The sequence below is a fragment of the Eptatretus burgeri genome, chromosome 16, assembly GCF_056783735.1.
Source record: "Eptatretus burgeri isolate ZD-2024b chromosome 16, Ebu_testis_v1, whole genome shotgun sequence".
Lineage (NCBI taxonomy): Eukaryota > Metazoa > Chordata > Myxini > Myxiniformes > Myxinidae > Eptatretus > Eptatretus burgeri.
The window spans coordinates 52,840,558-52,861,217 of record NC_140976.1 but is presented as its reverse complement, the minus strand read 5'-3'; the positions used below and the strand labels follow the sequence as shown (position 1 = coordinate 52,861,217).

Genomic DNA, 20,660 nt, shown 5'->3' with positions numbered 1-20,660 from the left:
CGGCTCAGCACAGGGAGGGAGAGGTGGGGTTGGTAAAACGTGGATAAGGTACTGGGGAATTTAACAGATCGGGAAGACGATTGCGCCGGCAGTGGACGTAGGGGGGCATCCGGGAAGCAGAAGAGGCGGAGGCCCGGCCACATCATTGGATGTTTGTCCTGCGAGCGAGGGCCGATCAGCTGGTGCTGTAACTCAGAAGACATGGGCTGAGAGCACAAGGGCTCACAGGCTCAGACAGACGGGGCGTGCCGGGGTGGATTTGGAGCACATCGCTCGAAGGCCAAACGGTGGTGCGGAGACCGGGTGCGGACAGTGATTCTCAGGTGAGAGAGTGTCCGGCTGCTGTTCACCTAATCAGGAGAGATCTGGGGGGGGGGTGGGGGGAGGGGGCACAAGGTGAACCGACACAGACATTTGTCTTTGTGTTTGTGATTAAAAAAAACAATATTTTTCTGCGCTAAAAATATGGATGGACTCGGGAAGAGAAAGGGTAGGGGAAGAGGAGGGTGAGGCTTTGGATAACAATGGACATAATCGATTCAAGCATGAACGTGATGACAATAGGTCTGATCGGGATCACGGAGGTATTAACCCTAGATAGGTGTAGCCTACCCCTGGATATATAGCCATCCGTACAAAATGGGACAGCCCAGGAGGTACACCTGAACCTGGCGTTAAGGATAAACAGGAGTCGAGGCTGATGCCAAAACGACATAAATTAATTAATTAATAAATGCACTGTATGTCGCTTTTTATAAAAATAAATAAATTCCAAAAGTGGGATTTTAACGTGAAACCTCAATGTGACAATGTGTAACTTTCTCCCTGATGAGCCACCATTTGGTCCAATTCAAACGTCCACTAACCTCCTAAGGTGGTCTGCTCGAGGTGTACACTGTGCGTTGTTGTTGTTTCGATCTATGGATGCGTACAGGTGTTTCACGTATGTGTCGTCACGTCACAATCGATTGCACGTTGCCGCTCACGTGACCTGCGCACTGTCTAGGCCTCCCCAGGTACGTCCCACTGGGCGAATGCATTCGATTCTCCACTCCGAGCTCACGGTCCTGGCGATGCACGAGCGAGCACACCTTGTCTTAACCGTGCGTCGTACCTGCAACTTGGCGTGCACGTGATCCGCGCTGTTTGGGGAATGAAAACACCATTCGTTCGTGGATGATCTCTCCAAGTACTGCGTACTCTTGATGGCTCAGTCAGTGGTGGCTCCATCGGAAGAATAAGTGACGTTCTAAAATGAACAAACTCAAATGAGTTAAGATCCTCGTCCTCTTAATGATGACGTCATAAAAACGAATATGACGTCAGTGTGATGCATCAGGCTTGCGATAAATTATCTGTGCTAACTGCCGGCTTGATTCCCACAAACAAAATTCAAACAGCTTGCTGAGTTTCGGAGATAATGGTGTAGGCGATTTCCATTAGCGGCGATATTATGATGTCAACTTTTTTTTCTAGGAAGAATTTCCAAAATCGGAGATGGTTACTGCCTGTGCGTGGGCTTTCTGCATATACATGGCAAGTTTCACGAAGATCCGATGAAAACTCTGGGGTGTGAAACAAAAAATGTCAAAAAATGGGAATGACGTCATAAAAATTGATGTATCATATGTGCGGTAATTAATCTCTGCAAATGCCCTGTTCGATTCCCGCAAACAGAATTCAAAAAGCTTGCCTAGTTTCGGAGATAATTTTTTAGGCGATTTCCATTAGCGGAGATATTTTGACGTCATAACTTTTTTCTAGGAGGAATTTTCAAAATCGGAGATGGTTACTGTCTGCGCAAGGTATTTTTACATGTATATGCCAAGTTTCAGGAAGTTTCGATGAAAACTGTAGGCTGTGAAACAAAAAAGTCCACAAGAACAACAACGTGAGTAAGACTTAGAGATCCTCCACATGGATCTAAAAAGATACAATTGTGTAAATACAAGGAATGGTTCCAAATGTGTGGATTAAAGAACATTGTTACGAGCTAAGATCAATTCATCAATAAGAAAAGTCGTAAACCCATGAACACACTTACAGTGGGGGTAGACGGACACCTGGAGGAAGAATGGGCAACGGGAAGAAACACCCAGCCAAAACACACCGGAGATCAGAAATAGGGTTTTACACCTGTAGCGAATATTGATTCGGGGTGTAACGTGGTAACGATGGGCCAAATGGCCACATTTCCTCGTTTAATGTCGTGCAGGATTGGTGCGACCATGTCGTCCCACGGAGATTGCGGTTCCTTTGTCCAGTGTATTCATTTCTATTCCGTTAAACGCAATAGGTTCGATTCCCGACAGAGCATCCTCGCAGGCACAGTTCAAGCTCTGCCATGTGCCAAGATGAGGGGGCGCACATAAGTCACGTGACGCACAGAACTCGCTCTCCGAAAATGCCATTATTTCATGTTTTTACATCAAATTAATTAAGGGTTCAATGTTTTTATTGTGCTTTTCACCTTCCGTGTTTGGAAATCATGCGGCACAGCAAATCTCAGGGAAAATCGCCGACAAGAGCTTCAGGTATATCTCGATAATATATATTGATATCAGACCGCATTACTGTAGTGGGTACCGGGAAGCAAGCGCAACAGCAGCTCTCGCTGCAAACACCCTGACCAACAGGAAATGTCTGCCACACATTAACCTGTCTCTGGTACACAAAACAGTTCTGGAAGCAATCAGGAACAATTTCAATAAAAAGGTTCCACTGGCTAAACAGTTGCTTCGGTCGCGTCGATTAGTTTATATGCAATACTATATGTCGTAGGCCCATGCTCTCACAACAGGAAGACAGCAAGAGGGAAGACAAGACATAAAGAAAACCCGTCCATGTGCTATGGTGGCACATGGTGGTTAAATCACGGCGGGAGTGGCGAGTCTTGTCTCGTGGGATACCAGGCTGCAAGACGACGGCACCGCGGCTCTTCACACACGGTTGGTTCCGCACAGTCCACTCTCTTCCTTGCAGCACTCAGAGTTGCCAGAAGCGTTCATATTAAATCGAACTGGGCCGAAACGCTGGGGGACTCTCAGCATAACTATAAGGTAGTTCTTGCTCTGCCACACACACGAGCTACCGCTCAAGAGGCGTCTCTCGTCACGACACCCCCCTGTGGTTCTCTCTCAGAGACGCATGAGAAACGCGCGCTTTGCACTCTTGCATCACCTTTTATCGTCGCCCCCCTCCTCTCCCCCTTCGAGCTGACATAGCTTCAAGAAGGTTCTCGTCGGAGGGACGAGCTCTCTCTCCTCGGTCGGCTCTCCTGCCTTGAATGTGCTCAATATGGAGAGAGGAGTGAGAAGGACACACAGATTCCAAAGGAGGACATCATAAATAATGAACAGTGCAGGAATGGCAGGGCTGAGACACATACATAGTGGTCAGGGGGACTCGGGAGGTCTCCTATAAAATTATTCAACACATTTCCTACTATTACACCCAGAAACAAAACACTTATACTACATGTTTACTAATGAAACGACCAGCTCATCTCACGCCCATTACCCCCTATGGCTGTTCCCGTAACCATAGGTCGGAGGATTTGCAGCTCAAGATTCATCTTGGTAAAAGGTAGCACCCGAGTGGAAACGAATACATTCTTTCTTAATGCCTGATGTTGTGAGAACAAGTCAGTTCTCTTCCTCAGAGGCGTTAAGAGTAGTGTTGCGGTATCCTCGCGTGTTGGTCAATGCCGTTGCTCGTCTTGGTGTCAAGCCTGGTGTTGGCTGAGCGGTTCGGGTGGCTGAATTGGGATCTTAAAGTGCTGAGTTTGAGCCCCTGTCAACCGTTGAATTTACACAAGGTGGGATTGACTCAGCCTGTCATCCTTCCGAGGACGGCGAAATGAGTACCGGTGCACTGGTAATAGGGGCATTGCATCAGCGGCACAGCCGTACCCTCAACCGATGATGCAAGCAGCAGCTGAAGGCTGTCCACGAAGAAGATCTTGGTGTCTATCAGAGACTAGTTTATGCCTCACTCAGTAAATTATCACATCATTGCTTGAGACTTTGGCAGAACATCAAATTAATTTACATCAAGGAAGACCAAGGACCTGTTGAGGCATCACGATGAGACCAAAGTGAGCTGGATTTTCCCCGACCGCCCCAAACGACAAACGGCTTCAAATTCGGTGACGATCACAGTTGAATCAACTGGAAACAATTGGAAGGATTCATTGAAAACAGAAGAGAGAAAGTTTCATCGCTGGCAGTGCCGTATCGATGCAATTCCTTCCAAGAAAGTGTAAATAAGAATCAACCTTTGAATAATTGATCTGGAAAGATGTCACCCAAGCTTATTAGAAGAAGATTGGCAGGGGCTCATCGCAAGATTCACCGAACCAAGGCGCAAAATCAGAAGAGCGTCAAATCTGTACTTGAGAAGGAAAAAACGATCTGAACACGAAGATACGGAACTCGTTTTCAAGTTGTGTTCTTATCAGAGAAAACTTGTTTCATGTTACATTATTATCTTATCACATTCTTGCTCTTCCATGATCCTTGCTCTTGTGGAAATATAGATAGACAAGAATGTCACTCGGTGGAGCGCAAACCTCTCTCCGCCAGGCTGAACAGTTCATGCTTTGTATCCCAGTGATCGGCCGGATCTGGATCCGGACCTGAACCAAAATCCAATCGCCTTGTTCTCGTCACCTACCCAACTGATCCACCAAGTTTTTGAAATATCATACGAGTCTGTGTCGTTTTTGGCCCCATCTCTCAATTCGGAAGAACACCTTCATGTTTTTTTTTTTTTTTAATTCTAATGTCCGGATACAGGTCTTCACCGAAGTCCAATCAATCGGTCCTTGTCACACACCAAACCCATCCACCAAGTTTCATCCAAATCCGCCCATAACATTTTGAGATATCCTGCTCACAAACAGACAGACAGACAGACAGACAGACACAGGTGAAAACACAACATTCAACCACCTTAGGTGGTGGAGGTAATAAAATAAGAGGAGATTACGGAACGACACTCTTAACGGCGAAACGATAACGTTTGGTTGCTCTGTTCGAATCATGTTTTGGGGTTACGTCACACTTACATCCACATAAGCATCTTTGAGTTAGTCCACTGCGGCATCCCCCCCTCGCCCCCCCCCACCCCGACCTCCGCAACTCACCTCCCACACCGTGGCCCCACCTTCGGGACACTCTCAAGAACCCAAAATATGTTTCTGGGTGTTTTCCCACGTTTACTACACTGATACCATTCGCACAGACAAAATCGTCAGTGCAAGGGTGATTTCAGAAGGTATGTTGGTCCGGTGGTTTTGAACCTGAAATCTGGGTATACATTTGACAGCCATTCAAGTGTCATTGGATAAGGTATGCCTCGGGAACAGCCTCGGGGAGCTCTCACTGGAAGAGATCAGTTCTTGACGGATACCTATTTGACTATCACCGATCCGCCTGATCGCGGTCTCCAAACAATAGGATCTCAGGTTTTATATCAAACATTTCATAACGGCTTGGAGGTGTTTGTGGATTCTTGTGCATCGACTTTTGCATATATTGATACCGAGGATCATAAATTGCCTGGTGTTGGCTTAATGGGTAGAATTGTGGGCTTGGGATCCTAGGGTCCTGAGTTCGAATCCCACTTGGCTGTTCATTTAATACCAGGTGGGGTTGACTCAGCTTGTCATCCTTCTGAGGTCGGCAAAATGAGTGCCAGCATGCTGGTATCCTGTGGCGGAGTGGTGACCCGTCCAGGATTGTGCCCAATTGCCAAGGAGACTGCTTCGGCAGCACCAATGCTCTGCACAGAGTATGGTTCTAATGGATGGATGGATCATAAATCGGTGCTTGAATATCCAGCATATTTGTGTGTGCTTACAAGGAGTTCTCCATCTTCACCAAGGCAACTGAGGCTGTGATTCGCCACTGGCATCTTCAGTATCACTGCAGCTTTGTGGACAACTTGGAGAGAACTTTCCAAATGCTTGTCGTTCTGCGCATTCTGTTCTGACAGCAATGGTAAGTCGTGGCTCGGGTGAACTTTCAAACTTTCATTTAGCATCATAAGCGAGTCGGGTCTCATTAGAAACAAAATTGTGATCTTCTAGATTGAGAGTGACATACTCGGACCATGTACCGGGCGTAGTGGCGTGTGCCTGTAATCCGGCTACTCGGAGGCTTGGGTTGGAGGATCGCTTGAGGACGAGGGCTCTGCACTGGGCAGGGTGTAGAGCAGCCCGGAATCATGGCGAAACCCAATCCTTATCCCTGTGTCGTAAGAGGCGACCAGGGTTGCGTCAGGAAGGGCATCCGGCGTAAAACCTGTGCCAAATCAGTATGCGGATCATAACGGATGATCCGCTGTGGCGACCCCTAACGGGAGCAGCTGAAAGATGAACAACATACTCGGACCATGTAATTTTTGTTAGACTGTTTTACTTTTGGAAATGTTTTGTTTTATGGCTTTTAGATAATCAGCTACATTACATCTGATTGTGATGATGTGCAAATCCGTCCAGAAAATACATTGAGTAAATGTTCCGTGAAGCAGGAGACGGGTTCCTATTTTTGAAAAGTTGGGTGTGGCACACCTATCCCCCCCTCCATCCTCTCCCACCTCCCAAAGTACGAGTGACCCAGGCCTCCCGAAGGAATGATAGGACCCTGCTCGTTTAAAGGTTCACTTCGTAGACATAAATAACCAGTGGAATGATTTGGAAAATTGAAGCACTGTCAACGCTGAAACGACATCAAAGATGTGCCATTTACACCGTGGTTGTCACACCCAATTGTCACGTCTAATGAGTGAGAATGGTGACAAATTATAATGGGTGTTTGCTTTGGTCTACATAATCGAGGCTCATGGAAGAGCGGGGAGGGGGGTTGACCGAGGGTAGTAGGGTTACATACTGACGATAGAACATCAGGCAGATAGATGTTGAGGGTCTGCTCCGAGTCTGGGAGGTCAGTGGTTCAAACCCCAGTTGAGTCATCCCAAAGACTTTAAAAACATAGTGCATAATGCTGCTTCCTTGCTTGAAGCGAAAATTTTTAAAACAATCGAGGATGCACAAACAACTATAGGATGACAACCAGTACAGAGGAATGATGTCCCAATGCCCCCTCCTCCTGTGTTGAAATTCCTTGCCAGGTAACTTCTTCTTCTTCTTACATATGGCAGCTTGACTGTCAGGTCGCTCTCATTTTGTTGGGGTTCAACCGTGCCGCTGATGCTGTACCCCTGTACCAGTCCACTGGTACTCATTTTGCCAACCTCAGAAAGATGATGGGTCGAGTGAACCCCACCTGGTGTTAATCCAGTGGAAAACAGGGCTCAAACTCAGGGCCCAAAGATCCCAAGCCAGCCACCCCTAACCAATGAGACAACACCAGGCTTCAGGGAACTCATTGTTATTAACTTGTGAATAATCTGGGAATTAGAATATGTTCAATGGTGTCGAAGCCTTTTCTCATATCATACAACCATGCTCCGAGTTAGCAAGCGGTGGAACCTGACGTCAAGGGGGGCATTCAAGAACTTGCTACCCGCAGTTTTAGGCTGGAGTTTGTAATTTATTCAGGATTCCAGTGATAACTCGCCTAGTTTTCACAAAAAGGCACAGAGAAACGATTAACGTCCACCAACAACGAGTCTTGGCAACCGGCTCCTCTGGCTTAAAGTCCATCCAAGGGACGGCAAACAACATTGATGTCTCGCCCTGCATGTGAATCACCAGGATGACAGTTTATAGCTGGGTCAGGATTTCAAGCAAGGACTAGACAGCTCAAAGGTAAGCACGCATACCTCTAGGTCCTAGAGGCCTCGAGTCTAGCCCATCCTTCTATAGCCTACGCTGGTGTCAGATAGACCTACACATTTAATTTAATTTATTGTTTATTTCTTTTCCTTTCCTTATGCACCAGTTTAGTTGATCAGGGTGCAGTGAGTCTGGCCGTGGGAAGGATATTGAATCTCTCACCAGACAAGCAATGCATACAAAACAGGGAGAGCATGTATCCACAGGGGAACAAGGAGGAAATTTTATCTTCCCATTTGTGATGCTGACAGAACAACTTCTGGGTGAAGCGAAGTTCAAGGCCTTACCATTAATTTATTATTCCGATTTGATGCAGAAATGAGGAACCGTAGACCATCAATCACACCTCCATCATTTCCACCAGTAAGATCATGGATAAAACCGATTGTGCATTGTGACGATGATCCTTTGTTTGATTGTTTTATTTATTTATTTATTTATTTATGGTGGAAGCCGTTCACGGGTTATTTTCAAAAATTAAATTCCATACACTACACAAACCGGTTTAAAATGTACGTCTTAGCGGTTGATCTTCATCACAAATTTTTATGTTTAAGCAAGGCAGGTATTTTTGTGCAGTCCTTCGATGTCTCCAGCAACACGTATAATTTACCTCTAGAACATGGAGGTCACCCCCAAAATACACTACATATTGGAATTACTGGATGTAGCTGGAATATATGAGTAAGTGGCGTTCAGTAATCAAACGGAAAACCAAACACTGCATCGGAGTCATCAGGAAGAACCTGGATTGGATTCGGGTTTCAGCTCCGCTACTCCACTACTCTCAAACCCATCCAGGTGCAGCCAAGTGGGCCTTACAGAAAAATTTCTGCAAGAATTCACTTCTCCTTAGAGAGGTAGATCACGAAAGAGAGGAATAGAGAGTAAAAAAGATGAAAGAGAAGAAAAAGAAACAATTCGAATCAATGTGTGAAAGGAACAAAGAATAAAAATGTCGGGAAGAACCCCGCAACGGACAAACCTTAACATTTGGAAATGCTAAAAATATCGTTGTCATTTCTCCTCGTGGAAAATTCACCGAGTTACCAATGTTTTGTGATTTATACACTCTTCCTTCCTTTTCTACTTTTCCTATTGCAGTCCCTATACCCTGCTTGCCCTTCCCTCCCCAAATGTCAGTGTGAGTGCTCCTTGGCCCTCCGCCATTCAACTCTTCGATGAGCCAAGACTTCTGAAACAATTCTATATATATATATATATATATATATATATATATATATATATATATATATATATATATATATATATATATATATATATATATATATATTTTAATTCTGTTTGTACAGAAATTATTAACAAGAGAAAAATCAAACAATATTACACAAGGTCTTTCCTTCTCTCTTTTTGTGTTATGTGTAAGGCTTGTCAAGGAGCTTGTATCCCAAACTTCATGGAGGATATGCAGGACGAGGGCATCCATCGGGAGATGGCTTAGTACCGTTTCAATGAATTGCAAAGGTGTTAGTAAACAATGGGACAAATCAACATAGTAGATGGGAATTTAACCTGGGATTGTAGCATCATGAAATGCTCAGATGGGAAGAACAAGTATTCCTTGATAATAGTTGAATCTTCATTGCCTTGGAAAGCGGTTATCTCTTTTCTTGACTACAGGATAGTCATTGCATTCATTTTTCTGTACGATTAAAAAGAAAACTTAAAAAAAACAGTCTTTACAGATCTACAGAAGAAAATGTAAACACGTTACAATATCAACAACATTTAGCATTAAGAATGCGAACCTCACCAGGGTATACATAGTTGACAGTATATCTGCAAACCAGTGCGGACTCACTCTGTTACAATACCTGCGAGGCTAATAAGTCATCCAAACATTGCCACATCAATATTTGAATGGAAGATATAGATTGCAATCGATCATCTCGACCAATGCACATTCATGGTTAACAAGCTCAAATGAGCTAAGATGCTCATCCTCTTAATGATGACGTCATAAAAGCGAATATGACGTCATTGTGATGTATCAGGTTTGCGATAAATTATCTGTGCTAAGGCCCGGCTTGATTGCCGCAAACAAAATTCAAACAACTTGCCTAGTTTCGGAGATAATGGTATAGGCGATTTCCATTAGCGGCGATATTATGATGTCAACTTTTTTTCTGGGAAGAATTTCCAAAATCGGAGTTGGTTACTGCCTGCGCGTAGGCTTTCTGCATATACATGGCAAGTTTCACGAAGATCCGATGAAAACTCTGGGTTGTGAAACAAAAAATAGGAATGACGTCATAAAAATTGATATGACGTCATAGTGATGTATCATATGTGCGGTAATTCATCTCTGCTAATGCCCTTTTCGATTCACGCAAACAGAATTCAAAAAGCTTGCCTAGTTTGAGATAATTTTTTAGGCGATTTCCATTAGCAGAGATATTTTGACATCACAACTTTTTTTTCTCGGAGGAATTTTCAAAATCGGAGATGGTTCCTGTCTGCGCGGGATATTTTTACATATATATGCCAAGTTTCAGGAAGTTTCGATGAAAACTGTCGGCTGTGAAACAAAAAAGTCCACAAGAAGAAGATGAAGAACAATAACGTGAGTTCAACTTAGAGATCCTCCACGAGGATCCAAAAAAATAAAATAATTAAAATTACCATATGGTTAAATGAGACATCTTTATCAAACAGTGCACGTGGTTGGTTGGGTGTGCTAATCAAGCCCATAGGCCTTACATCACACTTCAAACCATGGATGGTGTAGGCAAACACACACTAGGAACAGGCTTTAATGTAATTAACATTGAAGGTGAAAAATCAACTTGTGGTTAAATTAGATGTAAGAATGTTTTGTCTACAATAGACAACTTTGATCTGTGCTTAAGGGTGTAATCTGAAAGTAGGCCGCACGTAGGTGCTATATTCAAGTCGGTCTGCATAGACAGACACACACACACACACACACACACACACACACACACACACACACACACACACACACACACACACACACACACACACACACACACACACACACACACACACACACACACACACACACACACACACACACACACACACAGACACACATGACAACAGCTTCTCTCATCCTTCGCGACTGGGAAAGGCTACAAATGAAAAAGGCACAGGATCTTGTGGTTAAGAAAATTGCTAAGTTATTTAATTTCCAATCTTTCCCAAGGTTGATCACTTTCTTCCTTAATGCCCCTCACAAGTTTCTCCAAAGCTATCAAATTAACATTTTCATATTATTCACAGATCGAATACGATCCAACAGCTTTCATCTTCCCATTTGATGTGATGTATGCCATGATACTTCAATGGGCTTCAACTCACCCAGAGGCTAGTTCGGTCGCTACAAGGTAAATTAGGCCCGGCTGGGTTTCATTGAAATATTTTTGGTTTACGACACCTTTACACCCCAAACTCAACCCGCAATGGACCCGTAGCAAATTTACCATGCGGTAAATCAAGGAATAGTCATTGCGGTAAATCAAGGAAATCAAGGTGCAGCTGTGAAGTCATTGCGCCCAGATTCCATATCATTACACCTGGTGTTGGCTTAATGGTTAGGGTGGCGGCTTTGGATCCTAGGGTCTTTACTTCAAATCCCGCTCGGCTGTTGAATTAATACCAGGTGGGGTTAACTCGGCCTGTCATCCTTCTGAGGTCGGCAAAACGAGTGCCAGCATGCTGGTATACTGTGTCAGAGTGGTGACCCGTCCAGGATTGTGACCAATATCCAAGGAGAATGCTTCAGCAGCACCAACGCTCTGCACAGAGTATGGTCCCAATCTCCCCCTCCTCCTCAATATCATTGCGCCATTCCACTATGTAGGTTTCCGCACATCTGAAGGAAGACCTCTTATGGTGGGGGAATAAAAGTGGGGATTAAAAGTCCCACTGTGGAATTTGAAAAACAACAACATAAATTGCTTGTAAAGGGGAAGGGTGGCGTTTTGGGGGTCTGGGGGGGGTGTATAAGTGAGGGGTTTGCAGGAGATTTAATGATTTGGTTTGATTTGCGTTAATTACATGCCATCGATAACCTTTGCCTTTTAAAAGCAGAAACAGCATGGAATGAATGCTTAATAAGAAACGTGTGCATCACATCAATTCCCCCCAAATCTTTTGTTTTATTTACACAAGTGTAGAAACTAAAACATGAGGAGTGAGGGAGGAAGGTGGTATGATTATTGAAAGTGGGAAAGAAGAATGTTGATTGATAACTTGCCTTGTTCTGCCCAATCTGTGGGTGGAGGGAAGTGTTTGAGGCCCCCACAACAAAGATTTTTTTTGTATTTCCTCCAATTGCCAAAAGGATTAGAACAACACGGGGCAACGCCCTGAAAGTTGAATATTGTAGGATGTGAGGGTGTTAAAGTTAAAGCGATTTCTATCCCTCCCCTTCAACCTGCCACCGTTGCTATTGTCTTTAATGTCCTCACAACCTCGCCAAGTAATCTATCTATAATGGAGCAGATGGGTATCATGTCAACTCAAGTCACTTTATTATGTGTTTAAGAACCAAGGTGAAGAAACAATGAAATTCTACATATGACATGATATTAATCATATATATATATATATATATATATATATATATATATATATATATATATATATATATATATATATATATATATATATATATATACACCTCCCATGCTCCACAAGAGGAACATGGGAGGTGTTAATTTATTTATATAATCCGAGCCACCTGGGTTTAGTTGATTAGGTGAGAGCTGATTGGCTATTCCCTCCATTTACAGGTGAGACATGTGGGTGGTCTTTATTATTTATATATTGACTGCTTTTGACGTTTGCACGTGGTACATGCTTGTGAGTCTCATTGGTATGCATTGCTGTCTGCGCTGTTGATGATTATTCGCCAACAAGTGATAAAACCGGTCCGCCAGCTGAGGTGGTGTGTAGCATTGGGATTCTCATGTTTGTACTATTTGTGAACGTCCTTATAGCTGTGGAGGAACTCTGGGAAGGGTTCAAAACAGCAAAGTACTTACCTTGTGTAAGCCTTCTTGGTTGCTTTTAGCAGCAGTTTTGGCTGGAGGAGCATGGGAGGTGTTCATTTATTTATATAATACTAGCCACCTGGGTTTAGTTGATTAGGTGAGAGCTGATTGGCTATTCTCTCCATTCATAGGTGAGACACAGGTGGGTGGGTCATTATGTGTGTATATATATATATATATATATATATATATATATATATATATATATATATATATATATATATATATATATATATATATATATATATATATATATATATATATATATATATATATATATATATATATATAAATATATAAATATATATATATATATATATTAGCAGGGTACCTGTCATTGATGGGTTCGTAGATGTCTAACCTCAAACGAGCAATTTTTTTTTGAGGGTGTATTGGTGGAGATTGGAATTCAGTGTAAATATTCAGTAAATTCCTTCAAAAATCTTCTTCTCCAAACCCACCAGTCAGAATCATACCAAATTTGGGTTACAACATTAGGACAGGGCCCAGATAAGCTACAGGTCCAGTGGTCCTATTTCTTTCCTTACTTTTTTTTGCCAATATCCGAGCTGTATCTCAGAGCCAGCTGGGAGTTTCAGAACTAAATTTTGCATCAATAATGGGAATAAAAGGTATGCGTGGTTAAAATATTTTTGACCTTGACCTAATTTTAAGGTCATGAACTAATTAAAGACATTTTTCATTCCAACTCGACTAAGGTTTATCTGATCAGAACAAAGGTGCCATCTCCAGATAACCTAGATCAAGGCATATATATGCTTCATTTACATCATAACCCCTCAGGGTTAGAGGTCAAGGTCAAATGGTGGTCTGACAAAATATCGCATTTTTTGTCATCGCTCAATTTTAGCAATGTGGAATCTCAAATACTGCTTGGCATTCCAATATGTTCCCAAATCATAATGGTGGACCTGCACTGAAGTTGTGCACCTGATATTTGATTAGTGTCCTTGACCGACCTTTTTCGGATCGTGACCTAATTAACAGATAAACATTTTTCGTCATACCTTAAATAATTTTCCTCCAATTTTCATGATGTTAATTTTTTATGGATAGATTGTAGAAAGGGACACATATTCTTCATTTACTATCTATCTCTAAATGTTGAAGGTCAAGGTCATATGTCAGTCCGGATGGATGTCTATCATCGGATTGCGGGCGCCGTGGGAGGCTTACCCTTGGCAATTACTTTGTGATTGCAGATATCTAGTTGTGTATTGTATTTGTTGTGGAATAGACGAAAAAATATCAAAATATGTCATGATGGCAATCCGTGAAAGGATTGTTATGTCGTGTTGTGGCGTCATCCCTACCTTGTTGGGTTTTTTTTAAGGATTCCATCTCGACAGGTTTTTTTCATTTTTTTAACATTTTCTTTTCTGACTTGTTTCTGTTGTTTTTTTTGTGGAAGGAGAGAAACATGCAGTAAATTATGGTTCAATTGTCATGTGCAAACCATGTGATGAAGTAGTTCGGTTCGTGTATTGAAATGTGCATGAAATGATATCACTAATTCAGATGAAAGTGCAGGTTTGTGTGGATGCATCGAGTATTCCGTTTCATTATCATTACATTGTACCAAACAATTGCAGGGGCATGCCTGAGCTCGTATGCGAAGTATGCAAAGTTGACTACAACGTCCCCCATAGTTGAGAACAAACCAAGGAGTGACTTTTGTAACTCTACAACGTTAATGTCAGGGTCTTTGCTAGCAAATGTGGTGTACTGCTCATGAGGACACCCTTCATCATTTGCATCTAAAGCAGCTCTCAGCTCTTGCATGGGTTCCTGAAATACCTGTTTGAGGTTAACAATAACATCATCTGGTACTTCTGCTTTAGTGACTGCTTTACATTCACTACAACAGCTCCATTCCACAGGCTACTGTTTTCCTTTTGTCTTGATGCTTTCTATTTTTGACTTGATAATTTAATTAGGATCTACCCATCTGCCATTTTCATAAATGGGAATGGCACAGGCCATCTCTACAAGCTGAGTCATCGTCCTCCTCCTTCGTATGCAGCACACGGCTGCGGGTAGCATCATTGGCTGAGGATGCGGCTGTGCCGCTGATGCAATGCCACAATTACCAGTACACTGGTACTCATTTTGCCGACCTTAGAAGGATGACAGGCTGAATCAACCCAACCTGGCGTTAATGCAACGGCGGAATAGGGGCTCAAACTCAGGACCCTAAGATCCCAAGCCAGCCACCCTAACCGCGAAGCCAACATCAGGCTTAGCTGAGTCATGATAGTAAGACTCGGAGGAAGCAGTGGGATACCCTTCCCCAAAATAATCTGGCCCTTTAATGTCGAGCCAATTGACTCTTCTTGTGGTCTTGAGCGAAGCACCGGCATGCTCTTTGTGCAGTTGCAAGGCTTTGTTGAGCAATGATTTAGCTGCTGTTCTACAGACAGTCGAGCATGACCCGAGGCAATGCCTTTGATGCAGTTTTGTACTGCATCCTAGAAGCTTCCATTCGCTGATCCCTTGCTCCATTATCATCCAACAGATATTGCTGTGTTACCTTCACATACAGTTCTTTTACAGCAGGTTTAGGCTCCACCAATTCATACTTGCCTGAAGGCTCATATTTCCTCCCTGTGTTTTGCACAGTACTCTTTGTACCACTTGATTTAACCAAACCCTAACCCAACCGCAACAGTTGTTGCGATCATAGCATAATTAACGCAAGCTACTGCTATTTTTCTCTCGGGGTTGATGCTCTAACTAGTACGAGAGGCTACCCAGGCTGCTGCCCTTTTCTCTCAGGCAGCCCTGTACTTGGCATGAGAGGCTGTATTCTTTCTTTCTTGGTTTTGAATATAATTGTGTTTATTCTGAGCCCTTTTCCTTTTTAAATTTCGCATTTTGTCGTTCCTTGCAATCCATGGCACACTTTATGGCAGGGTTTCTCAGTCTGCGCATGCGTAAATGGCATTCAATGACTCGTGGTGGGTGTGTTGTGGATGTATTTTTTTGTTTTCATCCGTTTTTTAGTTTACTACCAGTTTCACCAGAGGGGCATATAGGTGCCGTACGTCTTCCCATCTGTCTGTCTGTCCCACCTGTGGTTTTTTCCGACTTTTTTCCTATACCTTTTAATATGTTCAACTGAAACTTAGTACATGGCTTTACTATGATAAGCTATGGGACTTGTTCGAGTTTCAGGGCATTTCGTCAAATTTTCACAGTTATGCCATTTTTAGACGTAGAAAATATCAAACATTACACGTGGGTCAGTGTTCAGCTGCCCTGACTCCACCCCCACTGCTTTACACCCATTGGCTGGATAGCTGCCCTGACTCCACCCCAATAAAATCATACGCTGACATTACATGAAGCAGCACAAATCGGCAGGCCTCAGGCCCTGGGTGTTAGTCCATGGCCCAGTGCAAGTTGAATGATCCCAGGTATATAACCACGATGTATTATATGCACATAAGCCGTACGCATGATTTTGCTTTATGTACGTACATCGGGTTATTTTTATTCCCGTGCTTTCGAAGAAAAGCGGGAATATTGTGATTGTCTCTGCCGTCCGTCCATCCGTCTGTTTTACCCTGTAACTCCTCCTACACCATTTGAAATAAGAACTTGAAACTTTGGGACATTGTAGATACATGTATGGGGAAGTGCACAACACTTTCGGATTTTTGATATGACCCCTCGGGGCCGGGCCAGAGGGGTTGGGGTCATGGGGGTCGATTTAAAAAAACAAATTGTCATATCTTTTTAAATCAAACATATTCATGAGTTATACATTTAACAACAATTTTTTTTAAACACATGATGATCAGAGGGTGCTTGGGGGGTAGGGGATGTTTAGCGGATAGGGGGTGAAAATAGCTCCTCCTACATCGTTTGAAATAGGAACTTGAAACTTTTGGACATAGTAGATATATGTATGGGGAAGTGCACAACACTTTCGGATTTTTGATATGACCCCTAGGGGCCGGGCCAGAGGGGGTGGTCATTGGGGCTGATTTTTTTTTAAAGTTTATTTACCATCGTACATGGTAAATTATTTTATAAAGAACTTACTTATGTGGCCCCCATGAGTGACAAACAGTCACAGGTTTTACTGTATTTATCTAATTGATTATGAATAATTATAATTAATATTATACACAGTTCATTCCTATGATTAAATTGATGCACAGTTCTATATTGCTGAACAGTGTTAAATCAATGTTTCATGAAATGTTGACATGCTTGTTTTTGTTGCGGTACGAGTTCAATACCCAACAATGTCGCTTCCTCCCATTAGAATTATTGTAATCACTTCAGCCATTATTGTGCCGGGCTCGCTGACGAAAGAAGAAAGAAGAAGTACAATTCGGCAGTTTAGGTATCTCCCGATTTGGTACTTTAGCAATACACTCTGCCATCTTTATCAGGCTTCGTAGTTATGAAAATGCTCGAGAGTAAAGGGTATGGCTTTTAAAGTCTTATGACTTCGCTCTATCATAGATTTTCAGTATATCAACTTTGTACGCATTCGATGTGGCAGCCATTTATTTCCCGTGCCATCCCTCCATGTAAACTATGACCAGACTACATGACACACACACACACACACACACACACACACACACACACACACACACACACACACACACACACACACACACACACACACACACACACACACACACACCTATCTCCACTACCAACACACAAAATCAAATTATTAGCCCCCATTGGACTCGGCACAAAACGGAGGCTTATGGATTGGTCTCAATTTTGGTGTCCATGTGTGAGTGCGTCCACAACCATATCTTGGACCCGGGTGGACCAAGTTTAATCATACTTGGCACAAAGATGACACATAATGGTGCACATATGCACATCAATTTGTTTCGCTATGCATTCAAAGATGGCCGACCGGCGACCGTTTTAGTTTTTTTTTTTAAACCCGATGTTGAACACGTCCTTAACCATTTCTCGGATATGCATATACTGATGCTGTTGAAACTTGGCCCATGGATAATGAATGATGGCTGACATATGCATGCTTGTCTTTTTCTTTTTTTTTCGAGATCAGATCCAAGATGGCCGACTGGCGGCCAATTTGTTACTAAAATGTGTTCCCAACCATTTTCTGAATATGCGTGGTCTGATTTTGTTCAAACTTGGCACAAACACAGTACATGATGGCGTACACATGCCCTTCACTTTATTTTGCGATCTGATCAAAGACGGCCGACTGGTAGACTGGCGGCCATTATAGTTGTAAAAAAATACTCAGTATTGAACTCATCCTCAACAATTTCTTGGATGTGCATTTACCGATTCGTGTTTATTTATACAGTGAACACTTTACCATCACCATTACCAACATAGCACATCGATTTATTTAAATACCTTTTACCATTCCACGATGTACATTCCACCATTAATTATTTATTTGTCTGCACTTTTTCATCTCCACCACCAACAAAGAACTTTGATTTATTTATTTATATACACTTTACCAGCAACTCTACCCATAAACCACATTTAATTACTTATTCATATTCAACTTACTATCTCCACCACCGACATATTTATCTCTTTATTTCGTTATTTTCATGTAAATCTCCACCTCCCACTTTTAAGGAGCGGTTGGGGGCTGTGTCCTCGATAAGGACTTTTTCTTTATTACCATGTGACTTATTTTTTAGTTGTACTCTTGGAAAGTATTGCACAATTCTTTTAGGAATGAAATAATTATGGTTATAAGAGCAAAGAAGGCAAAGCAGGTTCGTGTATTTTGGATACGCGAGTAATATGGCATAAAGCAGCATTTCTTTGCCGTATACGTTGCCACTCAGACTACTTTTCAACAGGCCAGACGGTCCATTGACAAGAGCTGATCACAACATTATGCAGCAAAACAACGGAGTGGCGTTTGAAGCATGAAATGCAGCAATTCAATCAAAAGCATATATTCGATCAATAATACCTGAACCTCTCCTGTCCTCTCTGCCGTACCCCACCAGGTATCCAGAACAGGTAACGAGTGCCTGAGTTCAATGGAATGACCACATTGACGTTTCACCATCTGCACAGACCTTTGAATGAAAACCTTGCCCGCAATCCAACATTTGGTTTCCAGGCATCACCGTATTGGGCCACACATTGGAGGATTTAGTGCTGGTAAGACGGTTAGAGGAATTCCACGGTTTCCTCTATTTCTTCATATTTCATCAATTGCTATCAGTCGCCGCCATCAATAAAGAGTGTGACACGTTGCTGTTTATTGGCTTTCAGACAATAGAAACGGTCTCTTATGTTAAAAACACAATTACATGAACAATTCATCGCATGGAATAGAGGTTGATATTTGCGACATTAGTCATTCACGGAGCTTCATGTCAATTATGCAATCACAGTGCTTCCCAAGACATGCTTGCTATTTCCCAAAGAAGACTTTTCAGGCATTTTCTTGGGAGATCGCAAATCACGTCGCTCACAATTGAATTACGAAGTATTGAAATGAACATGGCTCTCCAAAGGAAAAATTTTATTGTTCGACATCTCAGTCGCAAATGCGGCACAAAATGGAGAATTTTGTTTCACCTGCGAATCATGAATACCAGGTGCCCAGAACAGGTTAAAAGTGCATTAGCAAGCCCATTCGTAGAAACCATCAGAAGTGCCTAACTTCTGCTTTTTGGCCTTAAAATATGTCTATTAGTTTTAGTCACACAATTATGATAGCAATCAAGGCTGTTTTTATTCAAATTGCCCCCAAACATTTAAGCTTCAATTTTTAAAATAATTTTTGGGTGCTTTAAATTTTTTTCTTCAATGCCTCTCGTGGCATCCCCAAGCATTGTTTAGGACAACTAGCTTTATTTTTATTTGACAGGGCTGGCAGGAAGGCATAGAGGTATGCACACTCACGTCCTCTGAGCTGTCTCACCTGGGTTTGAATCCCGACCCAGCTAAAAACTGTCATCCTCATTGAGTTTTACAGGCAGAGCGATACAATAATGTGTGTTCCGTCGCTCCGATGGATGTTAAACTGGGCGGCTCATCTGCTAGCATGAGTTGGTGGATGTTAAAGATCGCATGATGTCCTTCACGAAGCGTAGGCGAGCTATCGCTGACACCATGAAACAAATTACAACTTTCTGCCCTTCCTGACTGCTGAGAAGGCAATGGCAAACCACCTACCAAAATCTGTGCCATGAAACTGCTTCGACAGCACCAATGCTCTGTTAAAGTCATTTCAGAGGATTAATTGCCAGCAAGCCATTTGTAGTTGCAAATATCTTGAGGTTGACCTTTACTTTGTCAAATATAAGTGAATGCAATTTGCTCCATTTGTAAAGTATAATTTCATTCCACAGATACTTTCATTGGACAAGTCGTTAATGCATTAAAGATTTGTTAAACCTTGCCCCCTTCACACCCTAAAAGCCCATCTCCAAAAGCGACCTGCTTACGTTCAGGGGACACAAGCATAACATACCACCATGGCATCACCCTTCATGGTTTGACCCACAGTTCCTCACTCACCGTAGTAGGACTTAACAGACTGGCCATAACATAGTTTTCTTTAATTTCTCTGCAATGGCTTCATTGATGTTGAGAATTTCAATGTTGGTGATTTCAAGTTGAAATTTGTTCAGGAAAACCAGATTGTCCACCAAAGTGCCACTCACAAAAAGGGAATCATCACATTGAGTGTTCATATCGCGGGACTCCACGATATTTATTGTGATCACGCTGTACTCAAGCTTAGCCCTACTTAGTTTTACATTTGTGTTGGACTCGCATTTTGTTATTTGTCAATTTCATCTTCC

At 42.6% G+C, this 20,660-nt stretch overlaps 1 protein-coding gene across 5 annotated transcripts in view; it reads left to right on the top strand.

The window, feature by feature from the left end:
- The window catches only part of LOC147011072 (phospholipid-transporting ATPase IB-like), a 169,486-nt gene that overhangs the window by 17,638 nt on the left and 131,188 nt on the right, over positions 1-20,660 (top strand). The window contains exons 1-3 of one of the 5 annotated variants that reach the window (XM_085859048.1): positions 62-323; positions 5,866-6,002; positions 18,849-19,005. In XM_085859048.1, the coding sequence (XP_085715174.1) occupies positions 18,927-19,005 (79 nt within the window). In that variant the 5' untranslated portion in view covers positions 62-323; positions 5,866-6,002; positions 18,849-18,926. Of the gene's footprint in view, positions 1-59; positions 324-5,865; positions 6,003-18,848; positions 19,006-20,660 lie in introns of those variants that run through there. The other 4 variants (XM_085859051.1, XM_085859047.1, XM_085859050.1 and 1 more) reach the window with 4 other exon arrangements.